The sequence below is a fragment of the Anthonomus grandis genome, chromosome 5 (assembly GCF_022605725.1).
Source record: "Anthonomus grandis grandis chromosome 5, icAntGran1.3, whole genome shotgun sequence".
Classification (NCBI taxonomy): Eukaryota; Metazoa; Arthropoda; class Insecta; order Coleoptera; family Curculionidae; genus Anthonomus; species Anthonomus grandis.
The window spans coordinates 37,355,623-37,382,588 of record NC_065550.1 but is presented as its reverse complement, the minus strand read 5'-3'; the positions used below and the strand labels follow the sequence as shown (position 1 = coordinate 37,382,588).

At 33.6% G+C, this 26,966-nt stretch overlaps 3 protein-coding genes across 5 annotated transcripts in view; 1 reads left to right on the top strand and 2 right to left on the bottom strand.

The window, feature by feature from the left end:
* The window catches only part of LOC126736915 (protein pellino), a 49,524-nt gene extending 42,684 nt beyond the window's left edge, over positions 1–6,840 (bottom strand). The window contains exons 1-2 of the mRNA XM_050441540.1: positions 6,705–6,840; positions 5,844–6,125 (exon numbers count right to left, since the gene is read on the bottom strand). Coding sequence (XP_050297497.1) covers positions 5,844–5,965 — 122 coding nt within the window. The 5' untranslated portion in view covers positions 5,966–6,125; positions 6,705–6,840. The remainder of the gene's footprint in view (positions 1–5,843; positions 6,126–6,704) is intronic.
* Positions 6,841–7,073: 233 nt separating this feature from the next.
* On the bottom strand, positions 7,074–8,171 carry LOC126735973 (alpha- and gamma-adaptin-binding protein p34-like). The gene is made up of 5 exons (XM_050440098.1): positions 7,931–8,171; positions 7,705–7,880; positions 7,473–7,658; positions 7,339–7,423; positions 7,074–7,286 (listed from the first exon to the last, which is right to left on the bottom strand). Exons 1-5 carry the CDS (start codon positions 8,058–8,060, stop codon positions 7,123–7,125), a joined length of 741 nt encoding a protein of 246 aa, XP_050296055.1. The 5' UTR covers positions 8,061–8,171; the 3' UTR covers positions 7,074–7,122.
* Positions 8,172–8,190: 19 nt separating this feature from the next.
* LOC126735972 (calcium-transporting ATPase type 2C member 1) overlaps positions 8,191–26,966 on the top strand; it is a 48,566-nt gene continuing 29,790 nt past the window's right edge. The window contains exons 1-2 of one of the 3 annotated variants that reach the window (XM_050440096.1): positions 8,191–8,371; positions 23,705–23,844. In XM_050440096.1, coding sequence (XP_050296053.1) covers positions 8,297–8,371; positions 23,705–23,844 — 215 coding nt within the window. In that variant the 5' untranslated portion in view covers positions 8,191–8,296. Of the gene's footprint in view, positions 8,372–9,022; positions 9,236–19,465; positions 19,663–23,704; positions 23,845–26,966 lie in introns of those variants that run through there. The other 2 variants (XM_050440095.1, XM_050440097.1) reach the window with 2 other exon arrangements.

The window sequence follows — 26,966 nt, the reverse complement described above, 5'->3', positions numbered from 1 at the left end:
ATTGTGTGCTGGTTTAAACCAATTTTGGAGGTGATAATTGGGTTCAAGGGAGTGAAAACTGAATTTAATTAATTTTATTGTGTTCTTTTGTTGTATATTTTTTAAGTTCTCCTGTTGCCATTATTTATTAATCCTGTTTTATTCTATGACTGTGATAGTGATGGGTTGTGAATATCAAATGATAATTATATAAAATAATACTAAGTATAAATTGTTTGAGGTTATAAATTATTGTTATTGTAAATTATGCTATTTCTGTAAAAATGGGTAATGCCCGTAAATAAAAAAAAAAAAAAAAAAAAAAAAAAAAATATTCATATCTATATTTCTTCCCCTCTCGCACACATTATAAATTTAATTTTTCAAACTGCAAAGGTCCCAAAAAAATTTAAACAAGCCATAGTAAAACCTATTCACAAGGCAGGTAATAAATCAAATATAAATAATTATAGACCCATAAGTATAATGAACATTTTTTCTAAAGTCTTTGAGAAATGCCTTAAGGACCGCCTGGTGGCATTTTTTAATCAAAACAATATAATTTCTAAGAACCAATTTGGTTTCCAGAGTGGCCTCAGCACAACCGATGCAGTTTGTGTGCTTTGTGAGCAAATAACAGACCATTTGGATGGTGGCAGAAAGTGTCTTACGGTCTTCCTAGACCTAGCCAAGGCATTCGACACGGTCCCTCATAACAAATTGCTCCAAGTCCTAGAATCCTATGGGATAAGGGGAACCGTGTTAGACGTTTTTGCTGATTATTTGATGGATCGAGAGCAATCCGTCAAAGTTGAAAATACTATAAGTGAACTCCTTCAAATTAAAATAGGCATCCCTCAGGGGACTGTTCTGGGTCCAACTTTATTTGTAGCATATGTAAATTCCTTAACCAATATGTCAATACAAAACGGTAGTACTATCTCTTATGCTGACGACACAGCAGTAACTTTCTATGGGGAAACATGGGATTTGGTGAAGGAACATGCTATAAACGGTATAAAGAAAATAAAACACTGGCTAGACTCATTTAAATTATCATTAAATATCACTAAAACTATTTATATAGCATTTTCCCTCACAGCTGCAAACCGTCCATCATTTAATAGTATTTACATAGATAGTCTTATGGATAAACTTCATGAAGTTCACTCTACAAAATATCTTGGAATCTATATTGACAAACACTTAAAGTGGGACCACCACATCCTTAGACTATCAAAAAATATTCGAAAACTAATATACAAGTTTTATGTGCTCAGGGAAATATTAAATAAACAACTTTTGATTTCGATTTATAAAGCAATTGTGGAATCACTACTAAGGTATGGTCTAATTCTTTGGGGTGGGATATACCAAAACACATTGACTTCTTTAAATGTAACCCAAAACTACATTTTAAAAGTTATTTTCAAAAAAAACAAAAGATTTTCTACTGCATTACTTTATTCCAGAAATATTTTTGATGTACGCACATTATACTGTTGGTCGCTCTGTATATATATTCACAAGTCGAATAAATTTAAGAACTTTGTTAATCATCAGTATCAGACTAGATTAAATGTAAATAGACACTTATCAATTCCAACTGTTGCCACTACTATGAAATTAAAATCAATTTTTTACCACGCACCCAAACTGTACAACTTATTACCACCATATATTAGACATACAAAAGCTGTCAAAAAATTTTGTAAAATATCTGGGGATTACATTTATGATCATTTACATGTATTTAAAAAACTACTTACTGTTAATTGATTTTCATATTTCATAGCTTTAGGCATTCATACATGATCGTGAAGGATTTTTGTTTTCTAATGTTTAATTATTTATTGGGTGTTAAATGGAAACTTTGCAATAGTTAGTGGATGGGACATATTTTGTTTAAATATTTATTTTTATAAAATTGTTTTTGATTTTTTTGCACATACAGGTATTTGGTTACCTAGGTGCACCTTAAAATGTACTGAGATAGATTATAATTATTGGATTTTATTACACATACTTTGTAAAAGCTTATATGTAATATATCCAATTATCTATAGAGAATGTAAAACATTTCACAGGGATTATGGATGTACTGAATTAATGAATCTTGATTTGCAAAAAATACTACTACAATTGTACAGTAAAGCTTATAATAATATCTAAGTTTAAGCATCGTCACACTAAAGGGTACAGAAAAATTATGTACCTAGTTTGTTAATAATGTAGTGGTAGTGGTGAGTAATGTATGATTCAAACAAACTGCTAGCATGATTTTCTTATGCTCTTATTTACTATTTATGGACACAAATATTCAAAATAAACCACAGTATTATCTTGAGCTACATAATGCTTCATCCCTATATTGAATAGATACAATTTAATGATTAAAAGATCAGAATATTGACATTTCACACACATTCTTACAACCTATTCCACAAGCTTAATAAATACCTATATACCTGGTGGCCGCCAGTAGTGTTGTCAAAAAATATATTCAATAACGGTAATGAAGTTGATGATGCTAACATTTGAACTGTGATCTGAACTAAATGTTTTAAGTGAATACAAGCAAAAATTTAAATAAAGATCATCATTTTCGAGGTATTAGGATCTATAAGGTTCAAGTTTATGAGAGTAATAAAACACATATTTTAAAGGGCCATGCATCTATCCCAAGTTAGTTGAAACTTTGTCTCATTTTAGGTGAGTATTATTACAAGAAAAATCTTAAATCTAATGAAACTATCTTAATGTAACTTTCTATTTAGTTTTTATAAACGTAACCTCCCAAAAGTTTTAATTGTTTTCTATCCCTACAATTGGCACAACTGAAATTTCAGTCAGAGTGACCAACATTGTACACAATCATGCAAAATGGCGCCCACCTGGTAGTGGTCCTTTACTTTTCATTGAATTAGCAGTCCAGGCATTTCTATTAAGTTCATCATCTATTCCGAAGAATCAAAGTAATCACTAGGGCATTGTGAAGCTTTATTTCTAAAATTTCATTCTTTAGATTTTATTTCTTTATATGAAGATGTGAGGGTCAGTGGTTGGGTTGAGTTTGGTTGAACACATACCAGCGCCTACATGAATTGAGCACATCATGTAGAAAAACATCCCAACTATGTTCCAAAATGTTTATTTACTTTGAGCATAGACAAAAATTCCTCATAATTAAAATTCTCACTAACTAAACCCATTCTAGTGGCCGCATGAATATAATGAACTTGATAGGATGGTGACCACAGTACACAGTATTGTACTATAGGGCAAACCAAAAAACAATACAAAATCTTCATAGCATTTACTGAAAGACCCACTGAATAACGCTTAACTTTGCCATAGCCTTGACAACCATAAAGAGTTACATTGTAAACATGTTAAATAAGACTTTTACTACAATTAATAACCATCAAATGACATCACTCACATTTAACTCCATAACATTTTGATGACACCATGAACGGGTTCAAGCAACTAAAAAACTACTTTTGTCTAAATCAAATCTTATCCTGGACCCATCAAGGTATCCTACTAAAAACCTCAAATACCTCTTTGAAAATCATAATATACAGAACTTATACCATTTGAAATAATTAAAGCCTTCTTTATAGGGGGCAATTGAGATAAAAATAGAGATAGCAGGTGTTTTCTGGCACCAACCTAAATTCCTCGGAGTCTAACTGATTTTTCACTACAAATATAATGCATTTTATAACATCCTTTCTCTTTCTAGCTTATAAATTAATAAAGGATATAGTATAATTAACGAAAAAGAAACTTAATAAGCATAATAATGCATGTTTAATTTATTTTTAGCTCTAGAGTTATGACAAAAGACTCAATCGGAAAATACCACTAGTCGGCTTCATTTAAAACTTAAGAAGAATTGAACTATTAAAAGACAGCCTGCAACTTGAGAGCCAGAACATTTAAAACTATGGATTGAACTTAAAAAGTGAAAGTTAGCATTTTAGTACATTTAGTTGATTTCTCTAATATATATGATTCTTGTTCTATAAGAACCGATAAATACTGGCTGTTAATTTAAAATCAGAACCCAATCTAAGATGTTTATAATAATGAAATGATTAAAAGGGCCTTCCCTCAACTGAAATAGTAATATTATTATAAATGGTGCAATAATAATAATAACGATTTTTGAAACCATAAAAACACCGATTGTGACCGGATATGAATACAACAATTGGTAATAATTATTGTGCTTTTATGGGTATCCCAGTAGGGGGGGAGAGACCCTCATGAATAAACACTATAGCCATACCTTTTTACCATCTTCTCGGCCGTTTTCAACAGCTTGAAAGGAACTAGTTTAAAATCCGAAAATTCTTTTGCTCCTTATCGCGAATTCCACGGGAATCATTTGGATTATCATCCTTGTTTACCAGCAGCAGCGGAATCACAACGCATTGTTCACAATAATACACATTCCGCGGTCACGGTAAAACGATTAAAATCACACGGGTTTTATCGGTGAGGGTGTTTCAAAGGGTTTCACGTGATTTTTCTTTACAAGTGAATACAAAAAAGCGCGTTTTCGTTCACTGAAATACAAGGCACTCTCACTACACCTCTGACAACAAAATAATATGATGGCGCATGCATGTAGAATAAAATGGTGAATGCGCTCGAATGTCAAACGATAGGAGATGCACAGTTGCCAAGTGTCTTAGCGTATATATAATCTGACTTTATGTAATTGAAGAATGTTTATTGTTTTATATTAATATATAATATATAATGCAATTATATAAAAGTGTAATAAGATTTAAATAATATTAAAGAAAGCACCATATGTCAAGATTTTCGCTGACAGCTGTCAATTTTGACACCTGACATTTATAACAACTGTCAAGGGTAGGGAGTTTTCGCGTCATGAGCGAGGAGGATTTGTTCAGTATATATTCAAATTTGGACGTGATTTATATATATATTATATGTTATTTCTTTTCTTCTTTATTTTGTTTTAATACAATAGCAAATAAAAATACTTTATGTTTTATTAGTATAAAATTTCAAGGGTGCTAAAACTCTCTACGATCATCTGTCAAGTAATTTGTTATGACAAGTAACATTTATAACATTGTTTACCTGTCAAGTCTAGGGAGTTTTTGCGTCATGAGCGAGTGAATTATTTCAGTATTTATCTTGAATTTAGACCTGAAAAAAACCCTAATACAACAAATTTAGACCCCAAATGGGTTGTATTAGGGTTTTTTCCAATATAATAGGAAATAAAAGACTTTATATTTTATCAGTATAAAATGTATGCATTGCTAAGATTCCCTATAATCATCTGTCAACTAATTTATTATAACAACGTTCATTGCATTGTTTATCTGTCAAAGGACATGACACAAGAAGTTTTGGCAATATTTGTTTTAAATTTGGAACTGACGTGTCAAGTAACCTATTTTTTGACGTCAAAAAATGATAAAATGGCCGACGTACGTCATCTTGCAAATCAAATCCTTGCAACTCGGCAACTGCGCAAGCAACAATTAAGCCTAGGAATACATTTCAGAACATTGTGTAAATAAAGTAAAGCGAATTTTGGAAAGTGCAAAGTCCGCGACGTAATGCAAAAAACAGAAATTTTAAATAAAAAAATAAAAAATTTGTTTGATTTAATTTATTGATATAGCTTAACATTATTTATTACTAGCTGCGTATAATTTTAAATAACATGATTGTAAGATAATAACCCGTAGGGCCATCTAGTGGCCGCCACCTGAACTACCGCCGATATTATGACATCTGTTAATAAAACAGGCAATGTTGCCAAACGTTTGAATATTTCTTATGATTACAGTATTAAAAAATTCACTCACCTTCTTTTAACTGTGGCAATCATGAACGTTTTCTCCATACTCCTCCGCCGCCTCGTCCTTCTCTCACTTAAATAAAACACCTTCACTAAACTCAAATTAATCGTTTCTTGGGGCCGTGCCATCGTTCAAAATATTGAAAAACCTAAAATGGACCGGAAACGTTCTTAAAAACTCCTTCCAAGTGTCTCGGCTAGCAGGTACTACTGGGGATCCCATATTTCTGGAGAACGTAAAAAGTTTAACTTTTCGCACGGCCCTCGTAGGTCATGGTCGGTCATGGATCTGGAAAAAACCGGTTTAGGCTGTTTTTTTTTTGACTCGTCCCCGTATATAAAGAATATTTAATTAAAAAAATTCAAAAATGCTTTTACTGAGGACGGTTGGTACTCTCTGGTTCCCGATGAGTCATTGTAGAAGCACCCTCGTTTATATGGATGGCTTAAAATGACGTCATAGCTTCCACTGTTGTCAGCTCTTTAAGTCAATTGGATAAGCACCAAAAAGTGCCTGGATATATTTGAATATTATAGCGGGAACCTATTTTCTTATTCGATTAAATGAATGAAAAGAGAATTTTTTAAAATAATTATGTCACTCCAAGTAGAAGTGGTGTATTTTTTTTTAACAACTTGGCAACATGGCAGAGAACAATCGACGGCGCGAGGTTCGAAGATTTCTTCTACTTGTCCATACTTGTTTGGCAAATTTATATTTATTCATTCTTTGTATATTTATAAGTATATAATTTAGGAACTATTTATGTTAGACTAGAATCAGTTTAATTTAATATATTGTCAATTAATTAAAAAAAAAAAGAAGAAATGAAATCAAAACAGATAATAGGTGATAAAAGAAACTTACCAATTTAATGAATATTAAGGATATTCTATCTAACAGTAATTACGTGTTCTTGTCACCAAATATTTTTAGTAATTTAATTCGCAATTAAAAGAAAAAAACACTAAAAAGCCCCTTCAAAGTTTCATCAGCAAGACTTGTCTCTTTACTTCTTGGTCTTGGTTATGACATGACTAATGGACCACTTAAAAATACAGAAATCTGTAATTCGCGGTTGACATCTATTAAAAATGGCGCTCAACTATAATAGTTCTTTTATACATTAGTAGATGGCATCACAGGACCTGAAAAACTATTTATTGCGTCCTTAGATGCCAGATCCTCGCGTTCTTCCCCAGGGATAAAAATTAAATAAAAAAGAAGCCAAGTAAGTCAACTAAAATCTCTTTAATCACATAAACTTATAATAATTTCTAACTACCTACTCTAACTCCTCATCATCTCCCCCGATAGCTTGCCAAAAGGCTGTAACCATTTGTTCGGCACACTGTTTCCTTTGGCTCGCAGATAATGACTGTAGACTATCCTTCATCATATGTAATTGTGAAAAGAGTTCAGTAAAGTCATCTTCACCCAATAAATCCTCTAAAACCATACTACTATATAGCTAAAAACATCATAATAGATCACACAGTACCTGGAAGGTCCGCCTTAAAATCATCAGCTTTCCTTATGGCACTTTTACACGATTTTTTCATGACAAGATTTGACCAAGTGTGTGCCTAAAACGTCATTATAAAAATGTTAAAATATCATGCTCAATTCTTCTACCTGTAATGCTTCGATAACCCTATCAATCCCAAACTTCTCTGGAATAATAGTTTGTTCTTCACTATTGTCTGTTTGTGAGGGATACAGCTCGACAAATTCGAACCTCTGCTCTAAACACCACTCGGTCACGTCATTTTTTGAGATTTTTGTGTCATCATTACAGTAGTTTGCTATTAACAATTTAACCTAAAAAAGTCCCTCATAGATTCGTTGAGAAATTCAGTTTTCTCACCTGAGAATCGCAGTCTTCCATCAACCCACTCCACCGTTTCAAATCCTCTAAACCAGTGCTTTTATTAGCATCCATATGCATTATAAGAGCCTCCACTTTACTGTTAAACTCCATGCTTCGTTCATAAGATTCATTGAGGCCTATTAGGTTAACTATTGAGGAATAGTATTTTGTGTCTAGAAATTAAATCATTAGTTAGGTCCTTTAGGGGTCTATAATATGGTACCGATTTTCCAGGGTTGTTTAATGACCCCCGAAGGGTCCTCAGTGGGGTTGGCTTTTGATATAAGCTTAATTAGGGATTTCGGTTTGGTGTTGCTTGAGCTCACTACTACGATGCTTGGCAAATCGTTCATGGCTGCTTGAAATAGGTTTTTTTTTCAAGGTTTACACCCTAATACCGGAATTTAAATCAAAACAAACCACATAAACAAAAAATATTGACAGGTGTCATTCTTTTGTAAAAGTCTGTCAGATTTTGACGGTTCTCAGGTAAACGTCAATCAATCATTTTTAAACATTTCATCCATCATCATCATCATCTTTTTAAAAATTCCCTCGTAAAATAAGAACCAAATTCCTTTTCACCTCCATGGAAATCTACTTTCGCACCGGCAAGCTTCCCTCTCATGGCAGAAACGATTACAGAAAAAACACCTTTTATCACGTAAGTTATCATTGTAAAAAATCCAATTATATTAAAGTAATTCAGACCGAAAAATAAAACGGCGCTAGTTCTCGTATTTAAAAATACCGCGCAAATTTTAACCGATTCCAAGCGGTCTATCGGTAATTACCGTTCCTAAATGGTATTAACTAAACACATCGAGATACGTGACGTCACCAATTAGTCCCTTATACGTCATCAATTTGGAACCCACGTCCGGAGCTGTTTTCTAAACGTCAAAGATATTGAAATAAGTGCGGGAAAAAATAAAAACAAACAACAAATTATTTCCTTTTCAAAAATGACACATTTATTATGACTAATAAGTTTTCTTTTTTGATATTTATGTTTAAGAACTAATTACATATAATATTACCGGCGTCTGGGGTATTATTTAAAACAAACAAAATTATGATAGTGACAGCTGACAAGCTACGAGGTTACTTCCACCAAACACGACCAAGCGGACACGATTGGTTATGTTACAAAGGGACTGTTTAAGGTGAACCAAGGGCTTAACCGCGGTTAAAACCGATAGATCGCTTGGAATCGGTTTTTGTGTGGCAAGTGGCAACACCGACTGTCAAGTTTGACACAATTGACGTGACACCGGGCATCGCCTGTCAACAACGTCACCGCTGTCGTCTGCAATTTTTTATCTGTTGACGAGTCAAGACAAACCATGTATTATAATAAATAACATGTCCTAATGAAAAAAATGTGAATTATTAACAAAAGCAACGTACGGTACGCGTAGAACCACATCGGGCGATAATGAAAAAGAATTACACCAATACCAGGTACCAGAAATTGCAAGTGTACCCGTACAATGATGCGCCGGACTTGTATATTCACCGGAATTCGGTATGAATAGTTTATTGTTTTTTTTTTGTTAAATGTTGAATAAAACATGTGAAAAGGGATGATTTTTGAATATTGGTTGCGTTTAGTGTTAAGCTTATTTAATATTTCATATGGCGCGGATAACCTTGGATGTTATACATGCATTAATTATATTTGTAAATCAATCAATATCAGGTTGTTGATATTCGCCTACCATGGTCATAAAAATGCAATGATCTACCTCTTGTTCTGCCTTGACAACAATAGTAAACTTGCATGTATTGAGTACTATTTGGTTCGCATAAGTCATCAGTTTTGCCCCAAGACAAATACCAGAAAAAAAACAGTCTTACCCCATTGGAGTGAAAAATTAACTTACCAAGAAGTTGTTACTTTAGGTACGGGTAACAAATGTAGGTGGCTTTGTCCCTAATGCCTGAAACACATAAATTCTATTTGCTCAATGAATGTCAGTAATAGATTTATCACTAATAGCAATTAAAGAACTATAATAAGGAAACACCAGTTGATTTCTTGCATTGTCAATGACAAAAACTCGTTGATTCGTTCAGTTTTACTACTGAGGACATCCTAATTTTTTTTTCTATAATTAAGTTTAATTTTTTCTCAAGGTTTTTTCCTTTTGATTCCATCGTACACTCGGCCCCATTCAACCGTCAAAAGCGGAATTATTTTACAGGCGCGAAATTGCCGTAATATTTTAATTAATTAAGTTCGAGGTGAAACAAAAAAACGACAATATTAATATTTGTCAAAACTTTAATTGATTTCAATTAAATAGTTTAAGAATACCTCATTATGTAGGTATTGTTCCAAATTGTGTTTTTTCCTTTGAAGGACCAGTCTGCAGCAGCGTTATAATAAACCTCAGGCAAATAACACAGTTTGTATTTTCATACATTTATTAAAAATACCCAAATAAAACACTACTACAAACACATTTTAAATGAACTGTAATAAATTTAATTCTGGTTCAAACAAAGACAAATTATAGATTGCTAGAAGCATTCAAAAAGAACTAGCCCTTAATATGTAAATTACGCGTATGTAAAGGTGAATTTGTAAATTTGTATTATCACAGTTTGCAGGGATGTTAACCCCTTGAAAACCAGGCACTTTTTTCGACCCAGAAAACTCTACTACTTCAATCTTAAAACATAAAAATAAAAAATCTCTTCTGCTTAAAGGAAGTTTTTCAGAAACCTTCAAACCGGCCACTTTCTCGGATTTTCTTTGGCGGTGCACTATAGTACGCTTCACTTCTAAAATCTTGGGTTTTTAAATTAATATTCATATAATATAGTTCGATTCACTCATTACCTAACAGGTATGTATAATCCTCTGAGTCAATTTTCCACACGTTTCTGTAGTATGAAAACAAGCCATAGCCATATAGAATTGACTTGATTTACACAAATTCTTATTGTTCTAGAGATAATTTCTTGGGAATTTTATACAATTGTTACTTACGTCACTGATAAGGGGAAGGATAATTATTAATAAGCATAAGAATAATTATTTGATTCATTCCTATTATCTAGAGTGATGATGGAGGAATATTTTCTGGGCATCAAAGGTACTGTTTCCAAAATATATATCAAGATTTTTTGCAAGACTGTGGGATTCGGTTAGGGCACTATAGAAAGCACTTTTTGCAATGCTCTTGTTTATTTCATTGCTAATTGTTTAAATTGCAAAGCTTCTCATTGACAAGTACCACAGCAGTCTCCCGATCATTGAGCTTCAATTCAAACAAATATAGGAGCAAAGTAAAAGGTACCTTGAAATAGTTAAGGTAATGGTGCAGACTTTTAATTTCTAGAACTTTTACAGATTGCTAGAAGTTATCTCATGTATGTCCTATTTTTAAATCTAGTAATAAAAATGACTTATTGTTTAAGCTGTTCGAGCACTGTGTAGAGGTGGTTTTATCTGGTCTATTTCAGAAAATAATTGGAGATGAACAACATGGATTTACTAGAGGTCATTCAGTAGCAACAATAACTTTAAATCTTGTCGCAACTTTAGTAAAGCCTTCAATAAAGTCAACCTACTACAGGTGACACAATAAATATGTTGACACTCTTGTCAAAAACTACTCAGAAATTCTCCGCAGGTGAATAAAATGAGTTAGTTTAACAGTCCTGTCTCATTAGGCAATTATTATTTAAACTATTTTTAATGCTTTTAGTTGACATTAAGCATTATTAAGTTGTTAGATCCGCTGGTGAAAATTGCAGATGATGAACCAGTGGTGTAATTGGAATGATTTGTATGAATGTCCTATAAAGAGTGAATGCTGAAGGTTATGTCATTATTATATGAAAAATTCTCAATTTACTCAAGAGCTATTTTGAGTGAAGGAGCTCAAAATAAGTCGCCTTCAATGCTATCACATTTAAAGTCTCTCAAAGTTCATAGTGAAAATATGTAGAGGAGAGATTTTTAGAGAGAGCAATGATACCTGGGATTTAATGGCAGATTATTTGCACAAAATCAGTTATTGATAAAGATAGCGGGTTAACCCTTCTTTCATTATTTTTTTATTTGCCTTGGCTCCCTATTGGAATCTGAGTTTTTACTGTTCGCTAATGATTTGAAGCTTTTTTGGCAGTTTTCTCATCTTAGAATCAGTCTAATGCACCAGAAAGATATAAACAGATTGTTTTTCTGGTGTAAATTGAATTGGAATTAAAGCTACAACAAAAAACTGACTTCAACTGCCTGGAATTGTCACATCAATCATCTGAAATAAAGAAAAACTTAATTCCAGGCAGTTGAAACCAATTTTCTATTACTTCCAAGTTGTGTCAGTGACTTTTCGAGTCATTCCAAGCAAACTTTTTTTAACAAAATAACTGCCAGGCAATTGAGTCTTTATTTAGTTTGTTTCTCTTTAACGGCCTGGATTAAACAAAAAAAAATTAACTTCAATTGCCTGAAATTGACTTTCACTGTATTACAGGCAATTTATTGGGGTAAAAATGCTTGTTTAAGGATCTTCCTTTTTGTCAAGTTATTGATGGTTCATCCCCTTTAAGAAGCTTGACTCCGTTAAGGAATTTGTTGTTGAAAGTCTTACTTCAGACATATAAATCAAGCTAATAACTGCTTGAATTTATCAAAAGATTTTGCAAATACTTAATCTCTGTTAATAAGATTTCTTTTTTAATTCCCCAATAAAATTTGCCCACCTCATTTTCTGATCCATATTGAAAGGCTCGAGTATTAACTCAGATCATCAAACAGAAGGCAGTTCTTTGATGTTTGATCAGATCAGAATGGCTGTACCTTTTTTCTTTACATGTATGTCTGTAACCTCAATATTCCCTTATGTGCAAAACAACCTATTTACTGAATAGTCCTATTAACCGAATAGCTTCGACAGTCAATAGATTGCAAAAGATTTTTTGGGTACTTCCTTAAATAAATTCAAGTCTTTATCTGGGGCAACTATTTGGGGATAGTACTGGAGCCCCACTGTTTAGATTAAGCTTGGCCAAGTATGGCTTGAATTGTCTCTTAATGAGTCAATAATCTTCCAGGTTTCCTTCTGATGCTTGTGAGCTGCAGATTGAAACCTATTTTCACTTTTGCTTAGTTAGTTTAAGGAATTTTCGAAATATACTTATAAAGCTAAAATAGGTTAGTTATTACGTCCTACCAGTGACTTTTCATTATCCACTAAGTCAACTTTCCACACGTTTCGATCGTATAACAACAAACCGGCAATTTACGCAAATCGCATTGTGTCGCGAGATTATTTTTTCACGGGAATTTATTAAAATGTATACTGAACGTGCGTTGATAAGAAACGGGCCATAAAACGATCACCGAGAAGGATAAAAATGTTATTCGCTGAAGAAAATAAATTATTATTTTTTTTATATGCCTTGATAAGGTTATGTTTTCGGGATTACGGCTTAACCCCTCGTAATCTGCGAATGATTTTTCGGAACCAGATTGCCATTATCTTTATGTTAGGTTTTTTTTTAAAATTTAACACAAAGTGACTTGTGTTCTTTTATTGACGTTATGTACTGGTGCCGGTTTACAGATTTTTGGTTTTATAAACGGCTCGGGTACGAACCGATCCCCGTTTCCGATGTAAGTATACTACATTTTTTCGATAATAGAGGGCGCAGTAGTACGGTATCTTTCGGTTCATAAAAGATAATAATTTCTCTAATTGTTCTAAAACTTCAAAAGTATTTTTTTAATTTCTTCCAGGCAGTTGAAAGAAAAACCTTGAACTTTCAAAATTTGGAAAATTATTAAAAACCAGGTAACGTGTGGCACAATGTGTATTTCTGAACAGCATCTCACCGCTTGCCTCCGGTGACGTTAAACGTAAAAGAAGTATAATAATGATATTTAGTGAATTGGTTTGATTAGTTGTGTCTTAGGCATTATTTGGCTTAATTGTTCGATAATAGAGGGCGTAGCGGTAGAATCTGTATTTTTGGCTAATTTTTTTTATTACTGTAAAGTATTTTTTTTGTTACTTCCAAATAATTAACAAAAAAATTCCTGATATTCTGAAATTCCTGACATTACAAAATCCTTTATTAATTAAAATATTCTGCGATAGTGTTATTTCTGAACATACAACCTCCCCGTAAGGAATCCTTTTAAAATTACCTACATCTCACTGCTTGTTTCCAATAACGTTAAGTATAAAAAACTATAAGGATAACGCCAGGTTGTTGGATCTGTCTTGACAGTTGTGACGTTTTTTTAAACAGGATTAGACCTAATTTATATTTCTCATTTTTTTTTTTAATTTAAATGGGCCACTGTGTATATCGTGTCGTGCGTCTTTTAACCTTTTCACGGGCCGATTAACCACTTGCCTAAACGGCTTAATCGCGTTTCGTGTATGTACATACTTCCCACGATGCGCGTCTTCGGATTCATTATTCCATTGAGAAAATTGTGCCGCGCTTAATTCGACGATTCCCTATTATAATCTGGCTTAATCCGTTTTGACCGGGGGACACTCGATACGTAACCTAAAGGCCTTTAATATCCTTCCCCGATTTCGATCTCCTGTTAAATCAAACATAACCTTAAAAATTTCGTTTTCGGTCCGTCTCTGATTCTTACGTCATCAACTGTCAAAGTTGACATTTAAAGGTCGGTCAAGACGTCAATGACCCAGGGACAGGACTGAAATAAGGAGCTTTTTAGGTGTAAAAGTAATTTATTTTTTAATTCCAGGCAGTAGGGGCAAATGTAGCGTTTACAGGCAGTTATACTACGTCAGTTGCCTGTAAAAGGTACTACATATATATTAATAATATTAGTAAAACTTCAGATAGTTAAAGTCACTTTTGACTTCGATTGCCTGGAATGACAATGAAATTTAGACAGGTCATCTTCAATACCTGAAAAAATTACTTTAGGCTGACAAAATTAATTTAATTGCCTGGACAAAAGGAACACATTGAGGGACTCAAAGTAAACAAAAAGTGACGTAAAGAAAAGAACGGAGTAAACTATAAATGTCAGAAGAAAGCGGCGGCCATTTTGAATATGAAATGTCAACGGCAACGGCGTTGCCGGATCACTTTAAAAATACGTCAGTTTCCTTAGAAAGTTTTATAACAAAAACCTTTTTTTTTTCGTGACGTCAGTTTAAATTTTATATGCATCATGACATCTATTATCAAACATTTCCGCTGTTATGTTTTTTGGATTCTATGTAAAATTGTAAGAAATTTAATGGGTCACAGGCATACTTTGACCGAACCGTTACGGAGCTATTTACAGTTGAAAATCGTCACATTTGCTGACTTTAAGAGGTTATGGTGTGAAAGCTGTTTGGCGTAGAGGGAAATGGTTTTCACTTTCTCATCTTAACTTTTGAAGAGTAATAACAAATCAATCAAACATAACGTTAAAAATTTCGTTCTCGGTCCGTCTCTGATTCTTCATCACTTCACGTCATCAACTGTCAAAGTTGACATTTAAAGGTCGGTCAAGACGTCAATGGGACAGGACCGAAATAAGGAGCTTTTTAGGTGTAAAAGTAATTTATTTTTTAATTCCAGGCAGTAGGGGCAAATGTAGCGTTTCCAGGCAGTTATACTACGTCAGTTGCCTGTAAAAGGTACTATATATTAATAAAACTTCAGATAGTTAAAGTCATTTTCGACTTCGATTGCCTGGAATGACAATGAAATTTAGACAGGTCATCTTCAATACCTGAAAAAATGACTTTAGGCTGACAAAATTAATTTAATTGCCTTGACAAAAGGAACACATTGCGGGACTCAAAGTAAACAAAAAGTGACGTAAAGAAAAGAACGGAGTAAACTAGAAATGTCAAAAGAGAGCGGCGGCCATTTTGAATATGAAATGTCAGGGGCAACAGTGTTGCCGGATCAGTTTAAAAAACATGTCAATTTCCCCAGAAAGTCTTGCAAGAAGAACCTTTTATTTTTTCTTAAGAAATGTAACGTCAGTTTAAATTTTATGTGCACCATGACATCTATTATCAAACATTTCCGCTGTTATGTTTTTTAGATTCTATTATGTAAAATTGTAAGAAATTTAATGGGTCACAGGCATACTTTGACCAAACCGTTACGGAGCTATTTACAGTTGAAATTTGCCACTTTTTTAACTTTAAGAAGTCGTGGTATCGAGGCTGTTTGGCAAAGAGGGAAATGGTTTTCACCTTCTCATCCTAACTTTTAAAGAGTAATAAATCAATGAATGAAACATAACCTTAAAAATTTCGTTCTCGGCCCGTCTCTGATTCTTACGTCATCAACTGTCAAGGTTGACTCACTCAGTGGCGGCTCGTGGGTCAATCTTCAGGGGGGTCATTTTGGTTTGAAAACTTATAGTTTACTCTAATAGAAAAAAACAAATCAAACTATTGATTTTTTAAAGTATTTGAAAGATCTTTTTGTCATTTATATTTTGGATAAAAAATACAGACTTAGATAAAACTCAATAATATTTACCGAGATATTTACCCTATTAAGGGTAAAAATAACTTTAAATGCTTAAATCGTTTGCCGAAAATTAACTTTGCCTTTTTATTAGAGTAAATATTTTAAATAAAAATATAAGAAAAAGGGTATAAACAGGTTATCGAAACCACTCTACCCATAACCATCGTACATTTTGGAGATCGGCCGAAAAAGGACGAAAATGCGTATAAATTTACAAAAAATATTTTTATCGGCTTATGTTGACTCGCCGCTTTTTGCAGGATAAGTTGATGGGCATAGCAGTGCTAGCAATAAAGTGTGCATTTGGGTATATTTCTTTAATTTTTGTTTATACTCCTACCAGTTTAATTAATTTTTCAGGTGCTTGATTAATTTTTGATAATTGAAGTTCTTCCAATATTACATTAGTTAAATGTTGTGCTGTGGCATCTGGAGGGTTAACAAATTTCCAAAATCTTTCATGTGCAATCAGTTAATACATATTGCAATATGACAATCATCTGCGTTTTATTGAAGCTGTCTGTGGTCTCATCTACTTGAATTGCCACAAAATTTGTCTGGTCAATCTCCTTAATTATATGAGTATGTACAATGGCTAACATTGATTCGAAAATATCGTTCTGAATTGTTTTTGATGTGCCTTTAAATACTGTACTTCTTTCAATATGTTCTTTAAACATTAAATCCAGTTCAGAAACAAAATCGATAAGGCCCAGAAAAATTTCAGGATTATTGGAGTTGATACTTTCGTCATGACCGCGCAATGCAATTTCGAAAACTCCACAAAATTTTACACAGCCGATTAGTTTGTTTAAAATATACCTATTTTTAGAAACCGATTCATTAAAGTCATGCACAGATTTACGATATACACTATCAAGTTGCTGTCTTATGTTAACACCAAAGTATATAGTTTTCAACTGTTAGACTGTGTTAACACGTCCTAAACTTGCGTAACTCATTGATGAATTTATATGAGTAGTGGAAGAAGCAAGCTTTGTAATTTTCACTTTTAAATGCTTAATGTCAATTACTCCATTTTTCGCCCATACAGCGTCATTCGAAAATAGTAAAGACGGGTAGCAAAAAAATTTCTCACACTGCAGCCACAAATCCAATCACACAAATTGTACATTGATTCTTTAAAATATTTTTGAATATCTTTACCCCTATCCTTTGTTGTTTGTTTTAAATTCATATTTGGTTTTGGTCGACCACTTTCCTTTTTCTCAAGCCGTCATAATTATTTAAATTAAAATCTGCTGGAACATCATAATTTAATGTTCCAGCAGATTTTAAGGCAATTATTTCGTGCGGGCGGCAAACAGTAACTATTTAAAACAAAACTGAAAACATTCATCCAGTCGGGCCGTCGACTACGTTAGCGATATAGGACTGAAAGGTGACTCTCACTCCCGCCCACGAAATGCTAATCTGCCTTCTTTGTTCTATTTTACATGCATTTCTCCATAAGCCATAAGAACTGTATAGGGACAATTTAAAATACGGCCCAGCCACGGGCTTGTGATGCGCGCGAGGCGCGACGTTAATAATATATTTATTTGTTTTGCCAATGCAGACTGCTTAGAGAATTTTATAATTCACAATGAAGTTTTAGATAAAAGATATTTATAATAAAATTGGGATTTTTATGAGATTATTTAAGGGGGGTCATTGACCAATTGACCCTAAGAAGGAGCCGCCACTGGACTCACTGTTGACATTTAAAGATCGGTCGAGACGTCAATGACCCAGGGACAGGACCGAAATAAGGAGCTCTTTAGGTGTAAAAGTAATGTATTTTTTAATTCCAGGCAGTAGGGGCAAATGTAGCGTTTACAGGCAGTTATACTACGTCAGTTGCCTGTAAAAGGTACTACATATATATTAATAATATTAGTAAAACTTCAGACAGTTGAAGTTACTTTTGACTTCGACTGCCTGGAATGACAATGAAATTACTTAAATTCAACTACCTGAAAAAATGACTTTTGGCTTGAAAAATTAATTTAATTGCCTGGACAAAAGGAATACATGAACTCAAAGTAAACAAAAAGTGACGTAAGGAAAGGAACTGAGTAAGCTAGAAATGTCAGAAGAGAGCGGCGGCCATTTTGAATATGAAATGTCAACGGTAACAGTGTTGCCGGATCAGTTTAAAAACACGTCAATTTCGTAACGTTAGTTTAAATTTTATGTGCACCGTGACATCTGCTATCCACTGTTAGGTTTTTTGGATTCTATGTAAATTTTTAAGAAATGTAATGGGTCACGGGCATACTTTGACCAAACCGTTTCGGAGCAATTGAGCCACTTTTTTGACTTTAAGAAGTGGTGGTGTTCAGTTACTTATCCTAACTTTTGAAGACCCATTTGATGATAAATGCCAAATTTACCTTAAATCAAATAGTAAATTCCTTAAAAGAAACGAATTGAGTACACGACTAATGTCAAAATCAATTTTCAAAAGATGCAAAAATTAAGACAAATGACAGGTAAAGAACAAGGGACTTTAATAGTGCGAAAAATTGACTTGAATTGATTGTATACAAAAGGGGAGACAATTGTGAGAAAAACCTTGAATTTAGGCAATTCAAGTGCCTGAAAAAATTGACTTTAGTTGCTTGTAAGTAAAGGAAGAATCCTGAAACGAAATAAAAAATGGCTTCAGTTGCCTTTTCTTCAACTGTCTGAAAGAGAAGGAAAAATGTTTTCAACTGTTTGAAAAAAGAAAGAGAATTGATCAAAAGCCTGAAAGCTAACGGTAAATGACTTCAATTGCCTGGAAGAAAAGGACAAATGACTTCAAGTGCCTGGAAGAAAATAAAAATGACTTTAACTCCCTGGAAAGCAAACCGTAAATGAAAAAGACTAATAAAACTTCCCTCGTATAACCTCTTTCGTTCTTTCAATGCCTGTTCTCTCTCATTCTGTTCCCTACTTCCCCCTATCTCCGCGTCTCCCTCCTCCCGTTCAATTGAAAGGTGCCGACTAAGTTAATCCGCACGCGAAACGGCAACAGTTACGGCAATAATAAAGTGAGAAGGTCGTAGGATCGTATTATTACTACTATTTACCGGGTTTTCTCTTTGTTTAATTACCGAATCCCTGCGAAAATAAAACAGTCGTCGCGAGTCAACAATACGGACCGCAGATAAAAAAACTCCCGACTCCAACGCTCTCTCATCAGTATATTGTATAAACGTGCCAAGAATGTACCGATCCGGCATATTCTAGTTTGACAACGGTCGTTTCGTTTTTTTTTCATATAGTTTATTACTACTAATCGCTTTATAATAATAATATTTAGTATTATTATTATTATTATTGTTAGTAAGCGAGGTTGACATGTTCGGTTAAGGTGCGCTCAGTGGTTTTCTGTAGTCGCGTGCTGTAATAATAATAATAATAGTCAGGATGTGCCGGAAGATGTGTTGGCCGTTTAATAGGCCAGACAAAAAGGTAATAGAATTAAGCTTATTAAGGGTCACCCTGTATACGTTTTGATTTTTTTTTTAATACCTTCAACGCATCCGAAGTCACTTCGTCATTCTTTCAAGTGGTTTTTTCAGGTGGTTGTAGGGAAACGTCAAAAGTGTACGTTATTTGTTTCACACTTGCAGGCAGTTAAAATGTGACTTAATTTTCAAAATCTTTTGACGTCTATCTGTCAATGTTTGACAGGAGTTTATAACGTTCGTCACATCATCTGTCAGAAGTGACTGGTTGAAATTGACATTGTTGCCATATTATATGAGTTGAAGTAGTTTAGATAATTGAACTGAATAAAAACTACTTAAAAATCAATTTTCTTCTTTTTTGAGATATTTTTGGTTTTCTTCCAGGCAGTTGAAGTCACTTTTCCTTCTCTTCCAGGCAATTAAAGTCATATTTCCGATTGGTCTAAAATCTGAATTAATTCAAAAATCTTGTGACGTCTATCTGTCAATGTTTGACAGGCATTTTTAACGTTCCTCACGTCGTCTGTCAGAAGTGACTGGTTGAAATTGACATTGTTGCCATATTATATGAGAGTTGAAATAGTTTAGATAATTGAACTGAATAAAAACTACATAAAAATCAAACTTCTTCTTTTTTGAGATATTTTTGGTTTTCTTCCAGGCAGTTGAAGTCACTTTTCCTTCTCTTCCAGGCAATTAAAGTCATATTTCCGATTGGTCTAAAATCTGAATTAATTCAAAAATCTTGTGACGTCTATCTGTCAATGTTTGACAGGCATTTTTAACGTTCCTCACGTCATCTGTCAGAAGTGACTGGTTGAAATTGACATTGTTGCCATATTATATGAGAGTTGAAGTAGTTTAGATAATTGAATTGAATAAAAACTACTTAAAAATCAATTTTCTTCTTTTTTGAGATATTTTTGGTTTTCTTCCAGGCAGTTGAAGTCACTTTTCCTTCTCTTCCAGACAATTAAAGTCATATTTCCGATTGGTCTAAAATTTGAATTAATTCAAAAATCTTTTGACGTCTATCTGTCAATGTTTGACAGGCATTTTTAACGTTCCTCACGTCATCTGTCAGAAGTGACTGGTTGAAATTGACATTGTTGCCATACTATATAAGAGTTGAAGTAGTTTAGATAATTGAACTGAATAAAAACTACATAAAAATCAATTTTCTTCTTTTTTGAGATATTTTTGGTTTTCTTCCAGGCAGTTGAAGTCACTTTTCCTTTTCTTCCATCCAGTTAAAGTAGTTTTTCCTTCTCTTCCAGGCAATTAAAGTCATATTTCCGATTGGGCTAAAATTTGAATTAATTCAAAAATCTTTTGACGTCTATCTGTCAATGTTTGACAGACATTTTTAACGTTCCTCACGTCGTCTGTCAGAAGTGACTGGTTGAAATTGACATGGTTCCATATTATATAAGAGTTGAAGTAGTTTAGATAATTGAACTGAATAAAAACTACATAAAAATCAATTTTCTTCTTTTTTGAGATATTTTTGCTTTTCTTCCAGGCAGTTGAAGTCACTTTTCCTTCTCTTCCAGGCAATTAAAGTCATATTTTCGATTGATCTAAAATTTGAATTAATTCAAAAATCTTTTGACGTCTATCTGTCAATGTTTGACAGGCATTTTTAACGTTCCTCACGTCGTCTGTCAGAAGTGACTGGTTGAAATTGACATTGTTGCCATATTATATGAGAGTTGAAGTAGTTTAGATAATTGAACTGAATAAAAACTACATAAAAATCAAACTTCTTCTTTATTGAGATATTTTTGGTTTTCTTCCAGGCAGTTGTAGTCACTTTTCCTTTTCTTCCATCCAGTTAAAGTAGTTTTTCCTTCTCTTCCAGGCAATTAAAGTCATATTTCCGATTGGTCTAAAATTTGAATTAATTCAAAAATCTTTTGACGTCTATCTGTCAATGTTTGACAGGCATTTTTAACGTTCCTCACGTCGTCTGTCAAAAGTGACAAGGACATTGTTGCCATATAAGAAAGTTTCAATGACGTCACGTCAAATGGAATAAGAAAAGAGCCGGACAAAATTAAAAAGAATAATATTTAAATGCATTAAAGGAAGACGGAATGAACTACCTTAAAATCAATCTTCTTTTCTTCTCTGTTTTTCCTGTTAAAGACATTGCTCCTTCTGTTCTAGTTGACTGAAGTCGTTTTCCTCTTTCTTGCATCCATTTAAAGTCTTTTTTCCTTCTCTTTCAGGCAGTTGAAGTCATTATACTTGATCAGTTTAAATAATCTTAAAATCTGTCAATGTTTGGCAAGTGGTTTTTACTTTTAATGTTCCTCACGTCATCTGTCAGAAATGACCGGTTGACAGTGTTGCCATACAAGAAACAGCTTGAATGACGTCACGTCAAATGAAATAACAACAGAGCCGAAATAAGGTGAAAAGAATAATTTTTAAATGTATTGAAAAAGGACGGAATGAACTACCTGAAAATCGAATCTTCTTATTTTCTTCTCTGTTTTTCTTCTTTGAGGCACCGTGTTATATAAAGAAATTCTTTTTTTTCCTATCAATTAAGTCATTAGGTCTTAATTAGTTGCAAGTCAAAAATCAGCGTCTTTTTTTAATTCTTTCACGTACTCGGACTACCTCAACTGCCTGGAAGAGATATAACAGTAATCAATGGGTCAACTACACGTTGTTTTGGTGTGGACTGTATTGTTATGTGTAAATTGTGCATCCGTTGGTTTAAATTAAACCTTGACACTTCCCAAACATTCCTATATTACATTAACATTAATATTTAAAAACAGAACTAAAATAAAAGCGTGTGTGTTCTTCCTACACGAGCACTGTCACATTTCAATGTCTTGTCATATGTCATACGGGACCGCGTTGCCACATTTATCATTTTGTCCACACGTCATTTGTTAAAAAAATTGGATAATCGCGGCCCTGTTGTCCGCACGTCATCTAACAAGAACAAAAAAAAAAACAAATAAATCATAAGCCTGTTTTGGGCTTTCCAAAGCAACCTGTGCCTATTACGACGTAAGTAGTGTATTTTTTGCAGAAATAGGTTTTACTTAATTAATTAAAAAATATATAGGTATTCACGTAATTATATGGACGCGATGTTCTTCACGTCATCTGTCAAAAGTGACATTGACATTGTTACCAATAAAAAAAAAAAAAGAAAAGAATAATTTTTAAATGCATTGAATAAGGACGGAATGAACTACTTGAAAATCTTCTTTTCTTCTCTGTTTTCCTTCTTTGAGGCACCGTGTTGACGTTTATGGTATAAGCTACCAAGACTGTCTAGAATGCGTTATAAAGAAATTCTTCTTTTTTTTCCTATCAATTAAGTCATTAGGCCTTAATTAGCTGCAATTGAAAAATCTTCGTCTTTTTTTAATTCTTTCACGTACCCGAACTACCTCAACTGCCTGGAAGAGATGAAACAGTAATCAATTGGTTGTTTCACATCCCCAGACTACATCAACTGCCTGGAAGAAACGAAACAGCATTCAATAGATTAACTACACGTCATTTATGTATTTAAAGAAAAATGGATAACCGATGTCGCCTTAAAATTGTTACACGTCATCCAACAAAAACAAATAATTCATCGGCCAGTTTTGGGCTTTTTTTAAAGCATCGCATGCGATAAGGACAACTTATGCCTATTACGTCGTAATACTTGGCCTTAAAAATTAATTTAGAAAAATATATTCACTTAATTTCGCGCATTTTTTCCCTAATGAATTAAATTTAGAAAAAAAAACGCTTGAATTTAGTCACACGAGTGCGAGCGAGACGGCCAATCATTCTACGTGTCCCAAAAAGAGACAGCGGAAAGGCACGTAGGCGTCCTCTGAATAATGGCCCTCGGCAACACCGCTGGCCGCTAATTATTATCATACTCCACGTACGCCTAAAATAAATTGCACAAGTGCGAGCGAGAGGGACACTATGGCGGCCATCTTGTTTATCGCTTATTTTATATTTTATGTTGTGTGTGCGTTGTTTTTTGTTAATTTTTATGCAATTTTCGGTTTTAGGACGAGGCGATTTCACCGAATTGGCTGACGGCCACCGAGGCGAGCAGTTTAACGTGCGAGGAAGTTGCGCAACGGTTGGAAGTCGACGTGCGAAAGGGCCTGACGTGGCAGGACGCGACTAAACGACGACAGATATCCGGGTGAGGAACAATGATATGGCAACGTTGTCGCGTACATTTCGCGTAATTATGTTGCGGTTTTTGACGTTCGAATACAAAGTCACGGTCGTCTCTACCTTCGGATAAGTAGAGGAGGCCGTGACAAAGTATCAACGGCAAAGGTGCCAACAGTGTTGCCCTTGTGTAACATTCTTAATAGTCACTTATAAGTTTTCCAACATGGCCGACATCTGTCATCTACATTTGCGCCGTTGCCAAGTTGAAATTTTTGAGTATTTTTGGATTCTACGTAAAATTTTGATTAAACGGTTTGTGATATACTAACAGTTCAAAATCGCTATTTTCTTGTTGACTTTGAGAGGTCATGGTGTCAAGACTGTGTGACGTAGAGTAAAATGGTTTTCACTTTCTTATGTCAACTTTTTAAGACCTATTCAAGGATAAATGACAAACTTCAATTTCTCTCATATTTTCTTAGATATTAGTCGAATTTTTGTTATTACGTTATTGTTTTGAATAAAAAATGGTAAAACCGGTCCCGCAGAGGATCCACGGATTAACTTAATAAAGGAAAATTTGTTTAAAAAATAAATAAAATCGATCAACGGAACCGTAAATTACACCGTGAGAAATCCATTATAAAATCAAACTAATTAAATTCGTTTATTATATTATTAATTAAATCCACTGGAACGTGTAATTTTGTTATTTTGCCCGCTAGATGGGCGCATTTGTTTCCTTTTAAGCGAATACATCCGGTATTCATTGAGCCACCACGTTTACAGGGATTGCCAAATTTTCATGTTCTCAAGCCTAAATTAATTTCGTGTCTTACAAATCCTTTATTTTAGGGTATTACAATGAAATTTCTATAAATAATATTACTACTAGGGCAATTTAAGATGATAAGTGAGAGTTCAGCTTTTCCACCTACTTCCTATATCATGGTTTCATTCATTTAATAGTGTTTGGATCTTCTGGAAATAGTGTTTTTTTGGCTTGGTTGGTCAGCTTAAACCGGAAAAACCTCACTACGTCCCAATACATTGTAAATTATTAACCTGAGACACATACTTAATAATACTCAATACACTTCTTAATTATATGGTAATGAGCCAACCTGGTTCCATTTGAAAAAACAAATGAGTTATAGCCGAAAACACGATTTTGCAAACTTAAGACGCATCTAGGTAGCTCTTATAGGGCCGCTTCTTTTTGGGAGTTTTCGCACGACCTCGGGACTCGTCGGATAAAAGTGCCTATAACTTATTTTCTAATTAGGATAGAGAAGTGATTTTTACCTTTTCATAATCTAGATATATGAGGCTACAACTCTATCAACTACAATTTTTCATTTGTTTTTTTATTTGGGAGGGGGAAGCCTTAGAACTTAAAAAATTTTTTTTGCTCGATTTTTTTCGCGTGCTTCGATACAGGTCGCAACGGTTCTTTGAATTTTATGAAATTTAACGGGTCGATTAGACCTTATCTCTAGATGGACTGTATACTTTTTGGTTGATCTCAGCGTACGGGAAGTATTTTTTTTTAACGCTCAAAGTTTCAGACATGTGTGATATTCCAGCTCCTCTGACGGTTTAACGGTGTGTTTCCGGAAATAGTGACTTACAAAAGATATGTGCGCCTCATCGAGAACTATAATTTTTATTAAGGACTTTTTTTAAAAAAAATCTTTTTTTTTGGGAAAAAAATCAAAAAAACCCAAAAAAATTGTTTTTTTTTTAGTTTTTTCTGTGTAAAATTTTTATGGTGCAAAATTTAAAAAAAATTCATTTAAATTAACTAAACCTGCACTCTTTCTGAATAAAACGGCGTATCAAGTTTAACGGTATCATTTATACAGGGTGAGCAGTACTGAGTTGAAAATACCCTTTTTCACACTTTTTTTTTTCCAGCGTTAATAACTTTTTAGTGGCGCCCCCTAGAGTCAAATGGCTTATGGGCGGTTTGTAGCGTGCGATAAGCAGAATGTTTTGCAATTTCAACCGTACTTCTAAGTAAAACCGTTTTTGATTTATGAATTTTTTAACATTTTTTGACTTTGGAAATTAATTGTGCGCACCCGGTAAGTGATAGAAAAACCAAAACCAATCGAGCAGATGCGCCATTCATTTTACTATAACTATTAAGAATATGGGTAGAACAAAAACACAAATTATAATAACTATTCTTTTATTTTTATTACTTAAGCAGCGAATGAAGCAAAAGTCGAAAAAGGAATGAATATTAAATATATCCCTTTTAATACAGACTAATACGGACCTAATGAATCGGTCTTTGTATTAGTAAAAACACTACGTCAGTTATTATACAAACGCATTTATATTACATTGCTTTCTGTTTTCATAAAGAAAGATGACGATGTGGATATTGGCTTAAACTAAATATAAACATCATAAACCTCTCCAATAATAGAAATATATTGAGTCATATTTGTTGACTATTAAATACATCTATTTCAATAATAACATACTAAAATTTCATTTTTTCGCTATGTTTACAAGTACCTTAAAAGTAATTTTTTTTTCAAAAAAGTCCCAAGCACGAAAAATCGCTAAAAATCTACTCATACAAGAGCTACTATCGAGTCACCCACGGCCGGCGTCTCCATGGCAACGAAAACGGCCGAAAAAAGACCCTTTTTATAATCGAGATTTAACTACTAAAACCGATTGAAATCGGTCCAGAATTGATGTTAAACTGTTCCTAAGGCTTTATACTATTTTTCCATGTATAAATCATAAGGTAAAAACCTTTTTTTATACCCGAAATCATCGTCTGAAAATGGTCGATTTTGACGTCTACGCGCGATTTTAATGCGTCAACGTGGATAAATCGGCTCGGACTTGTTTCTTAATTTCATTGATAAAATGCTTAAAATAGCTCAGAACTTCTTGGAATTAATACGGAATTATTCGAGAGACTCTGGAGAATCCGAATATGTGCATATCTTTTACCAAATCGGGTTTTTTTAGCCGTGATAATTCGGCAACGTTTTGACGTTTTAGCATTTTCCGTGTATTATTATAATTTTAATGCGACACAGTGGTCTATACAAGGCATTTTGCTAGGCAAAAATTACAACACAGTGGGTCCTAATGATAAAAAAAAAATCTAATCGGGAT

What these genes read in the sequence shown, in the direction of transcription:
- LOC126735973 (XM_050440098.1), bottom strand. Translation starts at nt 8,060, where the DNA reads ATGAACGATTTGCCAAGCATCGTAGTAGTGAGCTCAAGCAACACCAAA. An exon ending in TGGAAGACTGCGATTCTCAG is followed by an intron (nt 7,659 to 7,704) that starts GTGAGAAAACTG and finishes GGACTTTTTTAG; the next exon opens with GTTAAATTGTTAATAGCAAA. An exon ending in TTTTAAGGCGGACCTTCCAG is followed by an intron (nt 7,287 to 7,338) that starts GTACTGTGTGAT and finishes GTATGGTTTTAG; the next exon opens with AGGATTTATTGGGTGAAGAT.